The sequence below is a fragment of the Panthera pardus genome, unplaced genomic scaffold, assembly GCF_024362965.1.
Source record: "Panthera pardus isolate Hobbes unplaced genomic scaffold, ASM2436296v1 HiC_scaffold_25, whole genome shotgun sequence".
NCBI lineage: Eukaryota > Metazoa > Chordata > Mammalia > Carnivora > Felidae > Panthera > Panthera pardus.
The window spans coordinates 28,221,700-28,241,699 of NW_026526821.1; the positions used below are offsets into that span (position 1 = coordinate 28,221,700).

The 20,000-nt window shown below is 49.9% G+C and overlaps 1 protein-coding gene across 1 annotated transcript; it reads left to right on the forward strand.

The window, feature by feature from the left end:
• The first annotated feature begins 506 nt into the window (after window positions 1-506).
• Window positions 507-15,244, forward strand: CUNH20orf202 (chromosome unknown C20orf202 homolog). The gene is given in 5 exon segments (XM_053890374.1): window positions 507-1,037; window positions 10,527-10,774; window positions 11,242-11,316; window positions 15,007-15,189; window positions 15,191-15,244. Coding segments are annotated over 4 exon segments (387 nt in total). The 5' UTR covers window positions 507-1,037; window positions 10,527-10,699.
• The last annotated feature ends 4,756 nt before the right edge of the window (window positions 15,245-20,000 follow it).

The window sequence follows — 20,000 nt, forward strand, 5'->3', positions numbered from 1 at the left end:
TAAACATATGTCCACTATGTTACTAGGCAACATTGCTATGATAAAAATGACCCCTGAGGAAGAGGCTGGAACGAGCCATATGGTAATTGATTAGAATTGGAGCTATCAGTAGGAACTCCTGTTTAGCTTAACTTAGATGCAGAAGATTACATGTAGAAATGCTTATAAATATGTGTATGCACCCAGGTAGGTAAACAGGTGCCTGGACAGTGATAGCGCACAGCAGTGAGCACATGTGGTCCCCAGATTTGGTCTCCAATACCGTTCACCAACATAAGGAATCAGGGAGAGACAGCTGATTCTGGGACTGGAACAGGACATACACAAGATGAGCATGGGGTGTGTTAGAGTGCCGGGAAGTAAGGAAGTCCTTCAATACAAAAAACACGCAATACATAAACACACACACACACATTGATGGGGTGTGCCAAAGGATATAGGGGGCAGCTGAAAGAGCTTTCAAAAGCTGGACAATTTTGAACAAATAAAATAAGGCAGTACTGGATCATAAACCTGAAGTATGACCAACGAAAACAAAAAGGGGGAGGGGAGAAGAGATCAATCTCCCACACAGAATTCCAAATGTATAGATAACTTCATCCCCAAGGAGGGGGAACATAACTCCCCAGTGAAGTGTAAGCTGAGCATAGTGACTTTTCAGGGAGTACAGTGGGAAGAGGGGGTAAGTTTACAGGGGAGAAGCATGACCAACTGACTACCTCAGCCGCGTGATCAAGGTCAACATCAGCCAGTTGTGTTGCTAGCATGTACCCTTGATACGATGTCATGGGAATGGCACTTTACCTCAGTGTTCCTCCTCCCCAAACCCACAACCCCAGTCTACTTATGAGATAAACATCAGACAAATCCCAGTTGAGGCACATTCTGCAGAATGCCTGACCACTTCTCAGGACTGTCAAGGTCATCCAAAACAAGGAAAGCCTGAGGAACTGTCACAGCCAAGAGGAGCCTAAAGAGGCATGTTGTGTGGTATCCTGGGCAGAAAAAGGACACTGGTGAACACTAAGGAACTCTGAGTAAGTATGGACATTAGCTACTAATAACGTATTGGTTCATTCATTGTAACCAGCGTCCTGTACTAACGTGAGACGTTAATAATAAGGAAACTGGGCGCCAGATATATGGGAACTCTCTATACTACCTTCCCAGTTTTTCTATAAATCTAAAATTGTTCTAAAAAAATAATTTAAGGGGCTCCTGGGTGGCTCAGTCGGTCGAGCGTCTGACTTCGGCTCACCCTCTGTGAGTTCGAGCCCCGCGTCGGGCTGTGTGCTGACAGCTCGGAGCCTGGAGCCTGCTTCGGATTCTGTGTCTCCCTCTCTCTCTGCCCCTCCCCCGCTCATGCTCTGTCTCTCTCTGTCTGAAAAATAAACTAAACATCAAAAAAATTGTTTAAATAATAATTTAAATAAAAACAGGAAGAGAGATTGGTAAACTACATCTGGACTGAAAGGAATGATAACTACTTGGTGGCAAATCGTACTTTGGGCTTCCTGAGGATGGTGACTCGTATCACCCAGCAGGTGCAAAGGTATTGGCTCCCATGAGGCCCCCACTGACAGAAGTGCCTGGTGCTAGCATTCTTCGAGTGCCTCGCTAGCAAGCTAAGGTTCCTGTCCTGCATCCTTCAGAGTAGGTCAACGTCAAGTGTGGCTCGTGGTCATCTGTGGAATCTGAGTGTGTAGTCAGACCTGAGGAGACCCCTTCTGCACACTGCCGTGGGTGGTAAGCAGGAGAGTGCTGTGATCAGATCTGCATTTTAAAAACGTTCTCTCTTCAGCTACTCCCAGGTGGGACAAGAGAGAAACAGAGACCCTTTGGGAGATTATTGTGGTCGTGTTGGCATGCCACAATCTTCGATCAGTTTCCTGTTTGTGCATCCATCTGGTGATATCTGAGTCTGAGAGAGAGAGTGTGCGCTCTTCTAGAACATTAGAGCACCACTTAATCCAGCATTTTCCAAAAGAGCAATGATGCATTTAGGTGTTCTATAGATAAATGTGTTTTAGTTATATATTGCTGCATAACAAACCATCCCAGAACTTAACAGCTTAAAAGAAAACCACCATCTATTTGCTCAGTTTTGGGCTGGGCTCAGCAGGGACAGCTCAATTCTGCTCTACCTGGTGCCAGCTGGAACAGTCCAGACAGCTGGGAGGTGGCCGGAAACACTCAGACATCACCACGTATGTGGGACTTGGTTCTCACTGTCAGGTGTCAGCTGGATTGTTCTGTTCTCTTCCACGTGGTCGCTAGATAATTAGCTTGGGCTTCCTCACACAATGGCGGTCTCAAGGTGGTCAGAGATTTGATAATGGCCCTCGACTCTCCCCCGGGTACGAAAGAAGAAGCTGTTGGAGCTTCTTAAAGCTGAGGGTTGAAACAGGCACACTGTCACTTCTGCTGTATTCTGTTGCTTTAGTGCAGGTGACAGTCTAGTCCAGAGTCGAGGGGAGGGGTCTACATAAGGGTATGAATACCAACAGGCACAGATCACCGGGGATGGTAACAGTCTCGCACCTCTAGAGTGTATCTATATCTATACACAGATATCTGTGTGTGTGTGCGTGTATTTGTGTGTGTGTGTGTGTGTGTGTGTGTGTGTGTGTATGGCGAGGTATTTATTTTAATGTGTTTTAGAAAATATATAACTAGTTCATGAAACCAGAGATATTGTGGATAATGTAGCTTAGAGTGAAACAGAAGAAAATATGAGTCTCTATAAAAGTTGGGGCAACATAGTCTGCTGGTTTCCTCTAATATTTACTCTCCCTTTCTCCCACTGGGAAAGGGCACCTGGCACAGTGCCCTTTGAATAAGGATTCCATATTCCAGCCTCCCTTGCAGTTAGATGTGACCAAATGGACACTAAGCCATTAGACTATCAGAGGAGGTAGTGTGTGGGCAAAATGTATTGTGGGGGGTGGGCAGGGGTTGAGAGAGAGAGAGCGCGTGCACATGTGCGAGTGGGGGAGGGGCCGAGGGGGAGAGGCAGAGAGAGGGAGGGAGAGAGAGAGAGAGAGAGAGAGACAAAGGGAGAGAATCTTAAGCAGGCTCCACACCCAGAGCAGAGCCTGATGCCAGCCTTGATCTCACAACCTGAGCCAAAATCAAGAGTCAGACCCTTAACTGACTGAGCCACACAGGCACTCCATGTATTAAGTGTTCTCAAAGGAAGTGGATATGCCCCCTTCTCTTCTTTTGTTGTTCCTGCTGCCGGGATGCAGACCTGATAGCTGGAGCTTGTGCAGCCAGCTCGCACCATGAGGTGGAAGCACATTAGGATGGAGAAGCAACAAAATTGAAGGAATCTGGATCCCAGATGATCATGGAATAGTTTCCCAAACTTTTATTTGTGAGAGAAATAAACCCCTATCTTATGGAAACACTATTAGTTGGGATTTTCTGTCAGAGGAACCATTCCTCTCTAATATGGTCAGTTTAAAGACATACACTATAAGTAAATCAATGTAGAGGTAGTAGGCGAAAATTGAGAAGAAAGTACATGAGTGGGGGCGCCTGGGTGGCTCAGTCGGTTGGGCGTCTGACTACAGCTCAGGTCATGATCTCGCGGTTCGTGAGTTCAAGCCCTGCGTCGGGCTCTGTGCTGACCACTGGGAGCCTGGAGCCTGCTTCGGATTCTGTGTCTCCCTGTCTCTCTGCCCCCCTCCCCACGCCACCCCCCCCCCCACCGCTAACACTCTGTCTCTCAAAAATGAACAAACATTAAAAAAAATTAAAAAAAAAAAAGAAAGAAAATACATGAGTGGCCAAAGAGAAAAAAGGTTGTCCTATGGCCACACTGAGGATTAGCAGAAGTACAACCAGAACCAAGGGCCTCTGACTTCCAGATTGATTTGGGGACCTCAGATAGACTTCAAGTTCCAGCCACATCCTACTGTGCCCTACCGCACTCACTTTCGTCCATCTCTGGGCATCTTGCTGAGTTCTGGTGTTTGGGTTGGCTCACTCGTTTTATATTTACCTTCTGGTACCATCCTGGCTCACCTGGTTTTCCTGGAGCTCTGATGCTTTTAGGGAGTGGCTCTGATATCACGGTAATGGGACACGGTTCAGGGACCGGAGGAAATGAGGTGGTGGCCGTGTATGCATCAGGCCCTGGAGAGAGAAAGAGAGAGAGAGCGGCGCGCGCGCACACACACACACACACACACACACACACACACACACACACACACCTACCTCTTCAGCCACCTCGACCCTCTTTTCCTTCCTCTCCACCTGGTCAGTCTGAAGCTCCCGGCCTTGGGGAGTGAAAAACCTGGGTGCTGTGATTTCTCCCTGCCCTGGAGAGAAAAAAAGAAGGGGAATGGAGAGTCCTATCCCCAGGCTCTGCAAAAGCGAGCCCCTCCACCTGGCAGCTCCGTGAGGACAGGGACCTCGTCTTCTCTCATCCACGGGTCCTTCTCCCCAGGCCAGCACGGGCTCCGGGCGCTGGAGGCACTGGGTTAGCTGCATTTAAAGCACCCCTCGGGAGAAGGTGGGCCCAGGAAAAAAAGAGGGGGGGCTTTGATGGAGCACCTCCTGCGTGCCACCAGTCCCCATGCTGGGTCATCTTCCCCTGGTCCCAGGACAGCTTAGAGCTGGAGCTTATTCACCAGGAGAGGGAACCGGGGCTCGGAAGAACCAGGCAACTTGCATCCGAGTCGCCCCCAAGGCCAGCTGGGGTCAAGGGGGCCTTCTTCCCTCTGTCTCATTCTGCTTCACTCGAGTCTCCACCACCTCGTTGGGGGCAGGGGCCACACTCCCCTGACCTAGGAGGTAGGGATGTAGGACTGTGATGCCTGGATATGGGACAGGTGTGTGTAAGGCACACGTATACGGGGCACTTGTGTACCAGGGGCTAGTATACCACGCATAGGACACTCAAGGGCAGCACAGGTGTGCTCAGAAAGAGATGCACGGGACCCATGTGGACAGGGCACCCGAGGATAGGACGTATTGTGGCCTCAGTTCCCTGAGAAGCAGACCTGAGACAAAACTTTTGAGGGCAAGGGGCCTTATTTGGGAGGTGGTCCCAGGGGGCGCAGCGGATGGAATGGGAAAGTGAGAGAGAAGGGAAGGCTTCTAACACACTGCAGGTGCATCGACGAGCCTGTGATCGCTGTGGGCAGCTGAGGCTCAGTCCAGCTGGATTCCCGAGCGCCGAGGGAAGGGACGTCTCTACCCACTGACCGCGGCTTGTCGTTGCGGAGGGCTGTTCCCGTGCTCCGGTCCGTACAGGTCTCCGCACAGGTCAAGCACGTTTCCGAAGCAGAGGGTCAGGCGTGCTTTGCGGTAGGAGGCCTGGACACATACGGAGAAGGTGGGTGTTGAGAGGATATGGACACGGCTCGGGGAGCATTTGCTACAGGACGCGGGGTGCCGGGCCCGGGCTCGGGGACCTACGAATGCAGAGATACAGGGCGCAGGCAGCAGACAAGTGATGGATTACCGGTCTTGTTTGTCTGGGCCCGAGTGGGGCCTGCTGGAAGGGGACACGCAGCCACAGAAGGAGAGGGGGTGTCGGGCCCCCCAAGCCAGCTGTACTCCATTCTTGTGCTCCCTGTGGTTGGCATGTTCCCACGTGCTTGCGAACTTCACAGAGGAGCAGATCAGGTCATGGCCAAGAAAACGTGTGTGAGAAAATAAAACACATAGGCGGGAGGAGATTGCGGAAAGGACGTGACGGAGGGGAAATCAAGGGCCCGGCTTCTGCTGCTGTTTTTATAGGACACTGGCTTAACTCCTGTAATAAAGAGACCCGGAACAATCATGACCTGATTTCTCTCTCATGTTAAAGTGCACTTGGCAGTTAAGGCTGGCTGGTGGCTTCACCGATCACAAGAGACCCAGGTTCCTTCTATCTTGTTGCTCTGCCATCTTCTACCTTGTGGTCCAAGGCTCTGCTCCACCTCCAGCCCTTCCGACACTCACTACGTCCAATCCGCAGGAGGACAAGGGGAGGGGGCAGGAACCTTCCTCCGCCTTCTTCTTAAGGGCACAGCCCAGAGATTGCACCCACCAGTTCCATTCCTGTCCCATCCACCAGGATTGAGTCACGTGGCCACATTTACACCTGCAAGGGAGTCTGGGAATGTAGTCTTTTGCATGTGTGAATGGAAGAAGGGATATTGAGGGACACCCTGCTTTACCATAGTTGCTGACTTGCATGGGCAATTCACATTTCCGGTGGAGCAGTTTCTTCATCTGCAAATTCATTTCATTCATTCAATGTCTATTTACATCTATATCATCTATATCTATATCTATATCTATATCTATATCTATCTATGTCTATATCCTCTATATCTATATACCTAATCTATATCTATATCTATATCTATATCTATATCCTCTATATCTATATACCTAATCTATATCTATATCTATATCTATATCTATATCTATATCCTCTACATCTATATACCTAATTTATATCTATATCTATATCTATATCTATGTCTATGTTTATATCTATATCTATATCTATATCTATATCTATGTCTATATCCTCTATATCTATATACCTAATTTGTATCTATATCTATATCTATATCTATATCTATATCTATATCTATGTCTATGTCTATATCCTCTACATCTATATACCTAATTTATATCTATATCTATATCTATATCTATATCTATATCTATATCTATATCTATATCTATATCCTCTATATCTATATACCTAATTTATATCTATATCTATATCTATATCTATATCTATATCTATATCTATGTCTATATCCTCTATATCCTCTATATCTATATACCTAATTTATATCTATATCTATATCTATATCTATATCTATATCTATCTATATCCTCTATATCTATATACCTAATTTATATCTATATCTATATCTACATCTATATCTATGCCATTCTTGTAGTATAAAGAACAATTTTCGAACCCTCTGATTGCTAATGGACCTTATAAGCCCCAGAGGTCACGTGCGTGGTCTTTCTTGCTCACCAGTATATACCCACGGCACCCAGTGGAGGGTTTTGGCACATGGAAGCCATGTTATTAGCTGCCCATGGATGATGAATGGATGGCCATTCTGGCTTTTTTATTTGGTGAGGACCTCTCCCCCCCCCCCCCTCAGGGATTTAAGCTTCTCCCTTTCCGGGCCTCCCGGCTCCACCAGACTTATCCCTGTGTGCCAAGCCTTGCTGCGTCTGTGAAGTGAAATGTGCTATGAGCCAGCATCTTGAGAGTGGGATTAAAAATCAATGAAAATGCATCAAAACGAGTTAACCACGAGAAATGGCTTTCCAGGGTGATGAGGCATCAGTGCTAAAGGCCAAGGACAGAGCGTCAGATTCTAAGTGCCAAGAGCTCCTATCAACACCACTACTGTGTCGGGCAGAGAAGCCACCGGGCCTGCCCAGGGGGACAGAACATGGCCTGGCTTGAGCCCCTGCACGACCCCCCCCCCCCCACTACTTTGTAACATCAAGCAAGATCCTCCCATGCAGGCCAGGGAGGACAGGTTCTCGTTCCAGCCCTGTTGTTCACCTGCTTGGTTGATCCTAGAAAAATCCATGCCACTTTGAGCCTCAGTTTCCTCATCGGTAAAAGAGGTTGATAATGGGATCTATCTATGACCAACTATGAAGTGCAGAGAACAATGGTACTGACCTTACAGGCAGAAGTTCACAGCACCCTTAGCATCTCAGTAATTTTTTAAAAAATTTTTAATGTTTGTTTATTCTTGAGAGAGAGAGAGAGAGAACGTGAGCAGGGGAGGGACAGACAGAGGGAGACACAGAATCCGAAGCGGGCTCCCAGGCCCCGAGCTGGCGTCCCAGAGCCCGATGCGGGGTTCGAACTCACGAACTGCGAGATCGTGACCAGAGCCGAAGTCAGACGCTTAACCGACTGAGCCACCCAGGCGCCCCAAAGCTCAGTATTTTCTTCACAGTGTGCCAGGCTCAAAGAAACACCTAAGGGCTGTTTGTTAACCCCAAAGCTCAGTATTTTCTTCACAGTGTGCCAGGCTCAAAGAAACACCTAAGGGCTGTTTGTTAAACATCTGGTTCAAACACCTTAATAGCTTGTCCAGTAGCCACTAGAGGTTTTTGTATCTCCCTCAAAATTTAAAAATATTTCGCAGTGCCCCCGTGAGTATTCTGCAGTCCCTTGGGGTGCCTTGGCACATGGTTTGGGAACTGCGGCCATGAGCTTTTGAGGATGAAACGGAGTTCTGTATGTCAAGGGCTTAGCGTGATGCCTGGTCTAGAGCAGAAGGTCAATAAATGTTGGTGGTCCTAGATTATCCTTCAACCGTCATTCCGAAACCACCATCTCTCTGGTTCTTTCCGTGCCTCCTGCCACTGCCACGGCAATTCTTTCTGCCTCCAGCTCCTGCCACTTCCTGGTTTCTGCTTGCCGCCTTCCCTCTGGGCCCCCCAGGTCCAGGGCCCCCCCTCCTGAACTAACTTCCTTCCTGGTCTAGAATTGGCGCTCCCTCTTCTCCACTCCTCCCTAACTCCACATGCTCGCCAGGATCTCTTTGTAGGTGGAGTGCACATCCCTGCCTCTTAACCTTGAGCTTGGCCAGGTGATTCCCTTTGTCCAGTGGCACGTGGCAAAGAAAACAGTGGCAGTCCCGAGTCTAGGCTTTAAGAGGCTTTGTATGGTTCCACTTGCCCTCTTACCCTTTGCCACTGCCAAGAGGAAAACATCGCCCAGTAACCCAGTGATTCCACAAAGCGGGCTCGGGGCTGCAGATCCGCAGACCATCCCAGTCGACCCACAAACTCAAGAGCAAAAATAAATGACTGCTGTTTGAAGGGATGGAGTTTTGGAGAGCTTTGTTACAGAATCCAGGTTTGGATTGTCCATCTTTGCAAATTCACCTTCTCAGAGAGAAGATCTGATTGGGTCATTTGGTCACCACCCCGGACTTAACTCCTTTCACACCGTGACCCACAAACCACCCCGTCCTGTCCCATCTGTAGATGGCTGCCTCCAGCTGGGGGCACTACAGGGTCATGTGACACACAACCTGGAAGAAATTGTTTCTGGCCAACGTGGCAGACAAGAGTTTCTTGGACCCTCTCTGGTTCTAAAGAGTGACCACGGAACCAGGAGAAATTGCACCCAAAATCTGTTCTGCATGTGACAGAATGCATCTCAGGCTGTAAACCCCAGGGCACAAGAAATGTGACATTTCTTACAACTCAATTTAGTAACTACTTTGAATCTCATTATACCTAAGATGGAAAGGATGAGGTCCAAGTTCACACACAAAGTTTGGTAGAGCTGGGGTTACAACCCAGGTGTCCTGGTTTCCTGAATGGCCACCCTTTCCTGTCTGGTCCATCTCATGCTTGGAAGGAGCCCCAGGTCCCGCCTCCAAGCCAGTGGAGCTCCTCCCCTTCCCTCAGCATCCAGACTGCCCTGGGCACTCCACTGAATGCCAGCTTGGCAGAATTCTGTGCAGAAGTTTCCTCCCATGGAGTCCCAGGCTGCCTCCCTAGGTCCTGTACTCACTACCCTCGCTCTGTCTTCTGGGACTACTCCAAAGGTACACTCTTTTTTTCTTTCATTTATACACGTTTGCCTTCATTTTTGCTTCTATAAATTCTATTTAGTTCTTTTTTGAATCTGCCTTTTTAAAAAAAATGTTTATTTATTTTTCATGTTTATTCATTTGGCTCATGACCTGAGCCAAAATCAAGAGTCAGACACTTAACCAACAGAGCCACCCAGGTGCCCCGAGTCTGCCTTTTTAACGGTGCTTTTTCCTTATCTTTTTATTCTTTCTTGTACGAATTTAATTCTTTGCAAAATACTTTGTTGTTGTCTTCCTTTGAAGTTGCTCGGAAAAGAGGGGCCTAACCCTGCCGTCGATGGCGGCTGCTGACTCTCCCTTATGGTTGATGGTTTCCTTGTGCGTCTCGTAATTCTGAATTCTGAAGTCCTCTGGAGGGAAGCTTTGTGGACAGATTGTGCAGCCTGGCTTGAAGGCAAATCCCCCTGAAATGAGTTTTGCTGGTCCCCTCTGCTCTTTATCTGGGACCGCCATGTTAATTCTTAGTTTGGGGTACCTCGTTCATGTGGACAGAATAAGTTAGACCAGCCATGTTAATTCTTAGTTTGGGGTACCCCTCGTTCATGTGGACAGAATAAGTTATTTTAAACTCTATGTAGGCATAGATCCTGTGTATTTTCATCATAATATCAATGTGATCACTGTTTTCTCTATCCACTATGATGTCCTCCAGGGACATTTGATTCGGGGACATATCCCCAAAGCCGAGAGCAGAACTTGGCATGTAGTAATGTCAATACGTGTTTGTTGAAAGAAACAACTAAAGTATACCCACTTCACAGTATGTTGTGAAGAATAAATGGTGTATCTGTTGGCCTGTGTTTGCCCAATTAAAAAGGAGGTTTTATCGTCTCACATAATAGGCAGATGCTGTTGGTGATTCTGTGGCTCAGTGGTTTCTAATGTCTCCATGATTTTTTTTGGTCTCTGTCTTAGGTTGCAAGACGATTCCCGTAGCTCCAGGCATCACATCCACATTCCAGGCTGAAGGAAGGAGAAGACAGTAGGAGTACAAGGGGGAGCTTCATTGACATTTTTCCTTTTATCAGGAAGATAAGTTTTCTTAGAAGTCTAACAGCAGATTTCCGCTTTGATCTCCTTTTCTAGAAATGGGAGCAAGCACACCCCAGGAGCAAGGGGACCTGGAAAGTGAAGATGTCCCTTTATTAAGACTCTGTGGAGAGGTGAGGATGGAGGGAGGGGATTAGGGACATGGCTGCAGGATCTGCCCCAAATGGATCAGATATATATAAAGGCACTCAGAGCAAACCCAGCCTTCAGAAAGAGCCACCTAGTCTCATAATTATTAATTAATCATTAATAATATAGTAATAATTGTCATTATTTAAAGCTTTACAGTCACTATGATATCCTCTTGGCATCAGACCTTGGATTCCGGAACCACTGGGCACTGAGGTGCCCATACCCCAGTGGTCTCTTTCCTTCCCCTCCCTATACTGTTAAGAGGCACTGAAGCCCTTTAAAAAAAAAAAAAAAGCCACATTTTCCAACGTAAGCCACTTCCTGTTCTCATTAACTCCATCCTCAGTGACTGAGGCAGACCCTGCTCCCTGCTTGAAGCAGGTAGGAGACTGTACAAATCAAAGGCCCCTCAGGCCCATCACTGGTCAGTATCAAGGTCTCCTCCAAGGACACTGAGATGGAAACAGCAGAAGAGCCAACCCCAAGTCTTGGGCAGACCCTGGAGTGGCTGAGAAAGGAGCTGGTAAGACCTCTGCATTTCTTTTTACCTGACAACTCCACCCATATCTTCCTGGGTTCCCTGGGCCCCCCTCCTAGGGCCCCTTGTCGGGGGGCAGAGCCTGGAACCAGGGGATAGGCCCCGCAGGTTCCCCTCTGATACCAGCCATGAAGCACACAATCGCCGTCTCAGGTGCTGGGATAAGTAGGTCGTGGCCTACATAGGAGGAGGCTCTGGGTGCAGTGCCTGGCCAGACTGGCCTTAGAATTACACCGAGTCCTGGGATCAGCGCCCAGCTCTGCTGCTGTGTGGCCTCCAGCAAGCGACTTGACCCCTGTAAACCTCAATTTCCTTACCATACAAATGGGGATGGCAATAGAAACCGACATTGCTGGGGGTTACTGTCATAGTTTGGTAAGGAGGCAGGTGTAATTCCCTTAGTGTCTTCTTGGCTATCACAAGCCTCCGCCCCGGGGGTGGGGGGTAGGGGGGAGGTTGGGCCACACCCACTGTCCTAGCCCGGGCCCTCTAGAGAGAAGAAACCTGCACAAGGATTGGGATACGAACGATACATTTGGAGGCGCAGCCTAGAGAGGTGAGAACGAGGGAAAGAGGGGGTGGTGGCAAAGGGCGATGCCATGTGAGGCAATGCACTGTGTCACCAAGCAGGCCACCACTTCGGAAGGAACCTCAAGAGGCCCAGTGCTCTCCTCCGCAGCTGGTTTTCCTGGCTGCAATGTTCTCTGCAGGATGCAGGGGTTAAAGGGGAATCTGCACCCTGGGGGAAGGGGACAGAGGAGAAACTGTACTTGCCCAGCTCACTCCTGTCTCCTGTTTCCTGTGGGTAAAGGTCCCACCCCCTGGGCATTACCCCTCCTTGAATTCATGGATTATGTTACTTGGTTCCTTGCTGGCTGCTCCGGAAGCCAGGCCTTATGCCTCTCTTCGTGCTGTTTTCTCCAAGTCCAAAAACAGAGGGATGCCCCAGAGCTCATGAGGACACCGGCCAAGAGAGAGAAAGAAGTGGTTCAGGGAATCTCAGAAGGCACCCAAGGTTTGGATCCCAATAGCCCAGCTTTTTAGTCAGGGGAGGGACAGGTGGGATTGTCCAAAAATGACCTTCCTCGGTTGCCAGGTAACAGGCCAGCTGGGACCCAACCCTGTCCTCACCCCCAGTGGGAGGGGCTGACCCAGTAGGGCTTCTTGTGGCGCGGGGGGGGGGGGGGGGGGGGGGGGGGGGGGGGGGGGGGCACTCCATCAGTCGGAGCTGCAGCTTCTCACAGTCCCCAGGGATCCAGAGGCTGGGCAGGGGCCTTCCCTACGCCTCCCCTGAACCCTGGGCACCCACGCTGAGTCCGCTTGGTGCCTGAACCCAAAGTCCGATTTCCACCTGCTAAGGTACCTCTCTCTCACCACATAAAGAGGAAAAACAAGGCAGGGCTGGGGGAAGCCTCCCAGGCCCAAGCACCTCACTCCACATGTGCCAAGAGACGGGAGGCCTTGAGTCTCCACCTGCCGATCCCGGTCTTGTAAATTGCCCCGTCAAGCCGATTTTGCCTTCTATCACAGGGAGTCGCATAACTCCATAACGACACCCCTGGAGCCCAGCCAAGAGGCTTCACTTGACCAGCAGGGAAGGATCAGCCCTGGACAGTGACTTGGCGTGGCAGAGGGAGCAGAGTGGTAACACTCGCTACCATAGACGAAAAGTCCAGGGCCCTCCCGCCTCCCGTGGCCCTTACGTGACGGGGATCACGGAAGCCCCCAAACACCTGGTGGGACCTGAAAGAGGGGAGAGAACTGTGCCAAAGCAAACCAGTCTGATGACTAAGGGCCATTCATTTCAGAGGCAGGAAAGAGCTTTCAGTGCAGAGCTCCAGCCCCCAGGACCCATCGCCCGGTGAGTGGGACCCCCCCGCCTCCTGTTGAAGCCGGTTTGCTCAGGGTTTCCGGCCAAGTCCAAAGGCACTGAGTCTCCCACCTCCCCTAACACTGCGGCCACGCCCGTGTGCCTGACTGCGTCCTCAGGAGCCCGTGCTTGAAGCTGGTGCCAAAGATTGGATGACAACGTGTATCAGGAAAACCCTACAATTAAAAAATAAAAACAAAACACAGACTTCAGGTTTTCCCCCAACATCAAGGAAGAGGTGGCCTGGGGAGGCCCCGTGTTCTCAGAAGGTGGTTTTCTCTCTACTCTGTTGGGACCACTGCTGCTCGCCTGTGGTGGCTTTCCATTCACATTGGTGACATAATTTGTCATGACAAGAAAATACTCCCCTAATGGAGAAGTAATGTTAATAATTACCTCTTGGAGGGACAGACAGACGGACAGACAGACAGTAGGGACGCCATTCCTCGGGGTGCCTTTTGGGAAAGCAGACTGAAGTGCAGCATGGGGTGGGAGGATGTGGGGGAAACTTTACACCACATGCCCCTTTGTGGCTTTGCAATTTTGTATCGTGTGTAAGAATTACCCCAGTCAGAAAAGTGAAGTTTTAACATCTTATCATGTGAGTTACGCTGACCAGTGTTGACAGAATGAGAAGCCCAAACTGAGAAATGCCAAGTGTTTACTTAATGCATTAAACACACACACACACACACACACACACACACACACATACACGATCGTAGGGGCGCCTGGGTGGATCGGTTGGTTGGGCGACCGACTTCAGCTCAGGTCAGGATCTCAGGGTTCGTGAGTTCGAACCCCCCCCCTCGGGCTCCACGCTGGGAGTGCGGAGCCTGCTTGGGATCCTCTGTCTCTCTGCCTCTCTCCCCACTCATGCTCTCTCTCTCTCTCTCTCAAACTAAATAAAACTTAAAAAACCCAAACAATAGTATGCTCATTACAATAGAAATTTGCTGGATTCTCTTACCGCTTATGCATGCCATCAAATGCCATATCATGTGTCATGTACCTTCTGGAAAACTCCACTCTATGTTCATAAGAAGATGAAAGGGAAAGGGCAAATCATGTCTTAGGATTGTAGTGAAAGTAGTTTTGGACCTCCCTGACCCCTGAAAGGGTTTTTGGGGACCCCAAGCCTTTCCCTGGACCTGGACCTTATGTTGAGAATCGCTGTTTCAAAGGGCTCCTCCCGCCTGCGTTACAAGGTATACTCTACTTTGTTTTAACACGAAGTCGCTTTCACTTTAATGCCCTATAAAGTGGCTTTGTTTGTTGCAGTGAGGATTAAGGCATAGAGTGGGGCTGTGAATAAGAATAACATTTGGGGCGGCCTGGGTGGCTCAGTCGGATTGAGCGTCCGACTTCAGCTCAGGTCATGATCTCACAGCTGGTGAGTTCGAGCCCCGCGTCGGGCTCTGTGCTGACAGCTCAGAGCCTGGAGCCTGCTTTTGATTCTGTGCCTCCCTCTCTGTCTCTCTGCTCCTCCCCCACTGATGCTCTCTCTCTCTCTCTCAAAAATAAATAAACATTAAAATTTTTTTTTTTTTTTAACCATGATGATGATGAAGGTTCTCACAGAGCTTGGTAGTTGAGCATGTTGTATTTTAGAGCACGGGCAAACGCATTCAGTCCTCCTGAGAGCCTTGAAAGGGAAGCAAGTGCCTTCCACTTTGCAGATGAAGAAACTGAGGCTTTGGTGGACAGGGCTCCTGTGAGGTTTGTGGGTTTGTGTCCAGGGAGCCAGTGACAGGAACAGGCTTTCTGGGGACTGCCCAGCCCCCTCACCCTCATTCTCTCTCTAGGCTGAGATGCAGGTTCAGGGACCAGAGACTGCCTGCTCACAACTGAGGCATCTTCACAGGGTCCTGGAGGAACTGCGTGCTAAGAGTGCTCACTGGGACGATGCCACGTCCAGCAGAGGGACGTCCCCCATCAGAGCTCGAGCGGGCTCTGAAAGCCGGGGCTGCCCCTCCATCTCCTCCAAGGGCGTTGGCCCAGCTCCTCCGAGGGGCAGACAGCCGGCGAAGCTCCCTCCCTTGACTGGCCAGGCCCGAGGCCGGGCCTTGAACTCTCCCCCTGCTTGTCCAAGCTTTTGACTGTGATGCTGCTGGAAGAGAGCACTGGAATGGGAGTCGGGGAGCCAGGGCTCTGGGTTCCTCTCTGCCCTCATCCGCTATGCGTCCTTGAACCCATCACTCAACTTCTCCGTGGCCTTGGTTCCTTTTCAGCTGGCTCATCAGGGTTTTTGGTGAGGCACAAATAAGATATCGGGTGTGAACACCAGTGGATTCGTGGCCTCTGGCAAGCAGTAATCCTACCCTTGGGCATTTCTCACAAGGTGATTGTCAAGACAAAGGAAGAGCTCCACGCAGAGGATGTTTGGTGTTGCCCTGGGGTAAATTAACGCCCCCTCCCCCACCCCACAGTGACTCCATAGTTGTTTTCTGTCTTCCCAGAGGGCCTTCACATTCCTCCCTCTGAAAGCAACAGGCCCAGTCACCACTCCAGCCACAGGGATGGGCCTATGGCCAGGCCTGGCCAATAATGATTCATAACCACCCTAATAACATGATTGGCCCAACGGGAGGGCATGTGACTCAACAGAGCCAATCACAGTCCTTCTCTGGGATCGCTATCTGGATGTTCTTTCCACTGCGGTTGCAAGGCGGGGGAGTGCTGCAAATGGCCATGTGTTCTCCCTACCAGGTGAAGAAAACTTGACCTCAGTAGGAAAAAAAAAAGGGGGGGGTGTAGAGGAAGGGCCACAGGACAGATGGACAGAGAGGAAGGGCGCTGGCTCTTTTTAGTCCCTGATTGTGTGAGTTACTCCTCCATTCTTTCCAGTGACACAAACCAGGAAATTCCACCACCACATCCTCCACCACACACACCCTATTTGTTTCTGCTTAAGCTGACTTGAGTAGGGCTGCCCTCATGTGCAACTGAAATGATCCTCAGACAATGAGGTTTGGGCTGTGACAGAACGCTCTGTCGTATGCAGTGCTGGAGTCATAACTTTGACAAGTTCTATCTGCCTATAAGAAAGACTTTAAAAATAAGGCAGGTGAAAATGTGAAAGGCCTTGTGTTACGGTGGTCCAATGATTGGTAAGCCTTTTTATTTTTGAGAATCAACTTGCATGTTGTTAGAATATTGTTTTTCTGGCTTTGGAAAAGTAAAGCTGTTGTATACAGAGGCAAAGGGGGGGGGGAATGTGTTGTATGTACAATGCTTACAGTCAGACCAACCTGGGATTTTAATACAATACAGTGTTTGATAATATATAAAAAAAGACAGTGTTTGATAATATAAAAAAAAAGACTTCTCTGTCCCACAGCTGAGAGGATAAACAAAATGTGGTATGTACATAAAATGGAATATCCATCAGCCTTGAAAAGGAAGGAGATTCTGGCACGTCCTACCACATGGGTGAACCTTGAAGACATGATGCTAAGTGAAATGAGCCAGTCACAGAAGGACACTGTACGATCCCATTTGTATGAGGCACCTTGCATAGTCAATCCATAGAGGCAGGGAGTAGAAGATTGGCTGCCAGGAGCTTAGGGAAGGGACAGAGGGGAGTTATTGTTTAAAGGGTCCACGGTTTCAGTTTTGCAAGATGAGAAAAGTTCTATGGTTGGATGGTGGTGGTGGTGGGGCCATAACACTGTGAATATACTTGATATCACTGAGCCGCATGCTGAAAAATGGTTAAAATGGCAACTTTTATGTTATATTTTACCACAACTGAAAATAAATACTTAAAAAAATTTTTTTTAAGTGTATTTATTTACTTTGAGAGAGATAGAGTGTGAGCGGGGTAGGGGCAGAGAGAGAGGGGGGAGAGAGAGAGAGAATCCCAAGCAGGCTCCATGCTCCATGTGGGGCTCAAACCCACGACCCGTAAGATCATGAGCTGAGCCGAAATCAAGAGTCAGATGCTTAAATCCCCCAGGCGCCCCTAAAAAGAAATACTTAAAAAAAACAAACCTGTTCTGTGATGCTGGGGGTGGGGCCCCGAAAACCACATCTCTGCGTTACCAGCCGCTCCGGGTTGGACTTTGTTAGACTTTACCGGCAAGCAGGGTGAGCCTGGAGAGACTTACTTTTTCATCTCTGTTCTCTGTAGCTGTAGCTGCCTGCGGTCCCCAGCTCCAGGGAGCACTACCCAGCCAGAAGTGCTTATTTATCTCACTGCACAGATTCCCTTTTCAAGGCTCTAGAGCCCGGCCCTGGGGTGGTGGGGGGGGGGCCTGTCCCCAGAGCCAGAGACACCAGCTCCGGATGGCCCGGAGCCTCCTTCCCTAAAGCTGAGTTCCTGCCTCATCTGAACCTTCTGTGCCAGACATGAGCCCCAGCTGAGCAGAGCTCCCTTCTCAAATATCTGAAGTTTACTCCCCAGGGCTCCTCCTCTGTTTCTATATTTTAATAATTTCAGTCTCTTCTCTTTTTACCCTCAGCCCTGGGGGCGGCAAACGCTTCCTGCAAGCGCTACCTTCATTATATCTTAGAGTTCTTTTTATAACCCTTTAGTCACCCAGTTAACAACTTTATACCTAGTTAGCAATTCTCTATATTAAAATCTCTCCCTTAAAATAACTGGAGTGGCTTCTGTCTCCTGCCTGGCTCTGGCTGTCGCAGTTCCGGCTATCCCCATCAGTGCTGCTGGGATCACTGGTGTTCATGTCCCTCGGTCCACGGGAACGAGAGTTTCTCCAGGGCGTGTAATGGAGGGTTGAATTGGAGGTTCGGTATGAGACACGTGTTTTCCACCGTGGGGGCCACTCACACTCCCACATCAGTGTCTGAGAGTCCCTGTTGCTCCACATTGTCACCGACACTTGGTATTGTCAACTTTCTTCATCGCTGTCAGTAGAATGGGTGCAAAGTGGTATGGCATTGGGATCTTAACTTGCATGCTCCTGGTTCCATATGTGGGTGTTAACCCGGGTTCTCATTCCAGCTCCGCCATTGACTTACTTTTTTCAGTTAGTTACTCAACCTCTCTGAGCCTCATCTGAAAGAAAGAAGGGACGATAATAATATCTACCTCATAGGATGGTTGTCAGAGTAAATGAGATAATGCACAGAAATCGCTGGACCCAGCATTGAGAAGGCTAGTACACGGCAGCTTGTCATTACTGTTGTGTGATTGTGTCCTGATTTGTGAAACTCTGACTATCACAGAGAGACAAGCCTGTTAGCAAGCATCATCGAACGAGATACCTGCCTGGCTGTGTGTCTTTCTAAAGTAGAAAGACTCTGGTCTGCCATGCCCAGGGCCAACCACCAGCGCCCTCTGCCTCTCCTGGCTTCCCACAGCTGGGCCCCCAGACCAAAACCCCGTGGCAACCGCCCCTCCACCAGTCGAGGAAGACAGACCTGGAGCCCCTGAGCCTCCCCCTCTGCTGGGGTATTGGTTGCTCTCCAAGACCCCGCATCTGGAACCGACGTTCAGTTCCTGATCCCCGGTCAGAGCAAAGTCTGACTGAGCCCAGTGGCTGGGGCATCAGGGCTTGGACTGGAAGTGGCGTCTTTGGCGTGGACTCCTAGAGGGCTGGGCTGGAAATCACGTATTCCAAAACAGACGGTAGGCACCAGAGGAGGCATGTGGATCCTGGTCTCAGAAAGGAAAATCCAGGGTTTTCTCAGCTAACGCAGCCAACACAGGAGTATACACCCAAGCCTCGCATCCAAGGGGGAGGAGAGGAGGTAATGTGAAAAAGGATGATGAGGTTGGAAGCCAAAAAATGAGGAGCGGGGAGAAGAGCCATTGAAGATGTGACAGCCAGAGTGGCTTAGGGCAGGCAGCCCGGGACTTACACTGTGACGAATGAGAAATGGCCAGAGGCTCACCTTTACGTGACGCCAGAGCTTCCAGTCCTGGGCCAGGGGTGACACCTTGCAGAGCCCGGGTGTGGTGGCTACATACTGGTGTGTACCAAACTGCCCCCCAGTGTAAAACAACAACAATCATTTTCTCATTGCAACAACCCGTCATGATCACGGTAGGTCGCGTTTCCCGTGTTCCTGGGGATTGCCTGGGCTCAGCTGGCGACTCTTGCTGTCGGTCCCTCAAGTGGTTGCTGTCGCATGGTGGCTGTGACCCCATTCACCTCAAAGGCATGGGTCTGGCAGCAGATGCTGGCTGTTGCCTGGGACCTTCGCGGGGGCTATCAGCTGAGATACCTACGCGGGACCTCTCCCTACGGCCTCCCAGCATGGTAGCTGGTTTCAGGAACAAGCATCCAAACGGAGCCAAGAGGGAAGCTCTCTAGCCTTTCTGCTGTAGCTCTGGAAGTCACACGGTGTCACATGCACTGCATTCTGTGCGGTAGGACCCAGACACTAAGACCAGCTCCTACTCAAGAGGAAGAGAATTACACTCCACCTCTTGGTGGGAGGGTGTCAACGAGTCCGGAGACATGTCTTAAAGCCACCACACCAAGAAGGCTGGGGGTCTTCTGGCTGGGCACACTGGCTGCCAGGCAGAGGCACTAACTCAGGTGGGGCTTATAGTAAAGACAGGTGGCATGATAGGAGAGGTCGGATGTCATCACCGCCCAAGGGCAGGAACGCTCGGAGGTGAAGGACAGGTCTGGATGTGCAAGAGTTCATTCTGTGGCTCCAGCACGGCGGTGTCACAGTGTGGTACTGACGGGTGGGCTCAGCTCCGCGGCTGTGACAGGCAAACCTTGAGATCTTGGGGCCTCAACCCAACCGAGGTTCACTTCTTGCTCACCCCACCCGTCTCATGTGTAGGGTGGTCAGGGGACCTAGCCGACTGGAAGGTCAC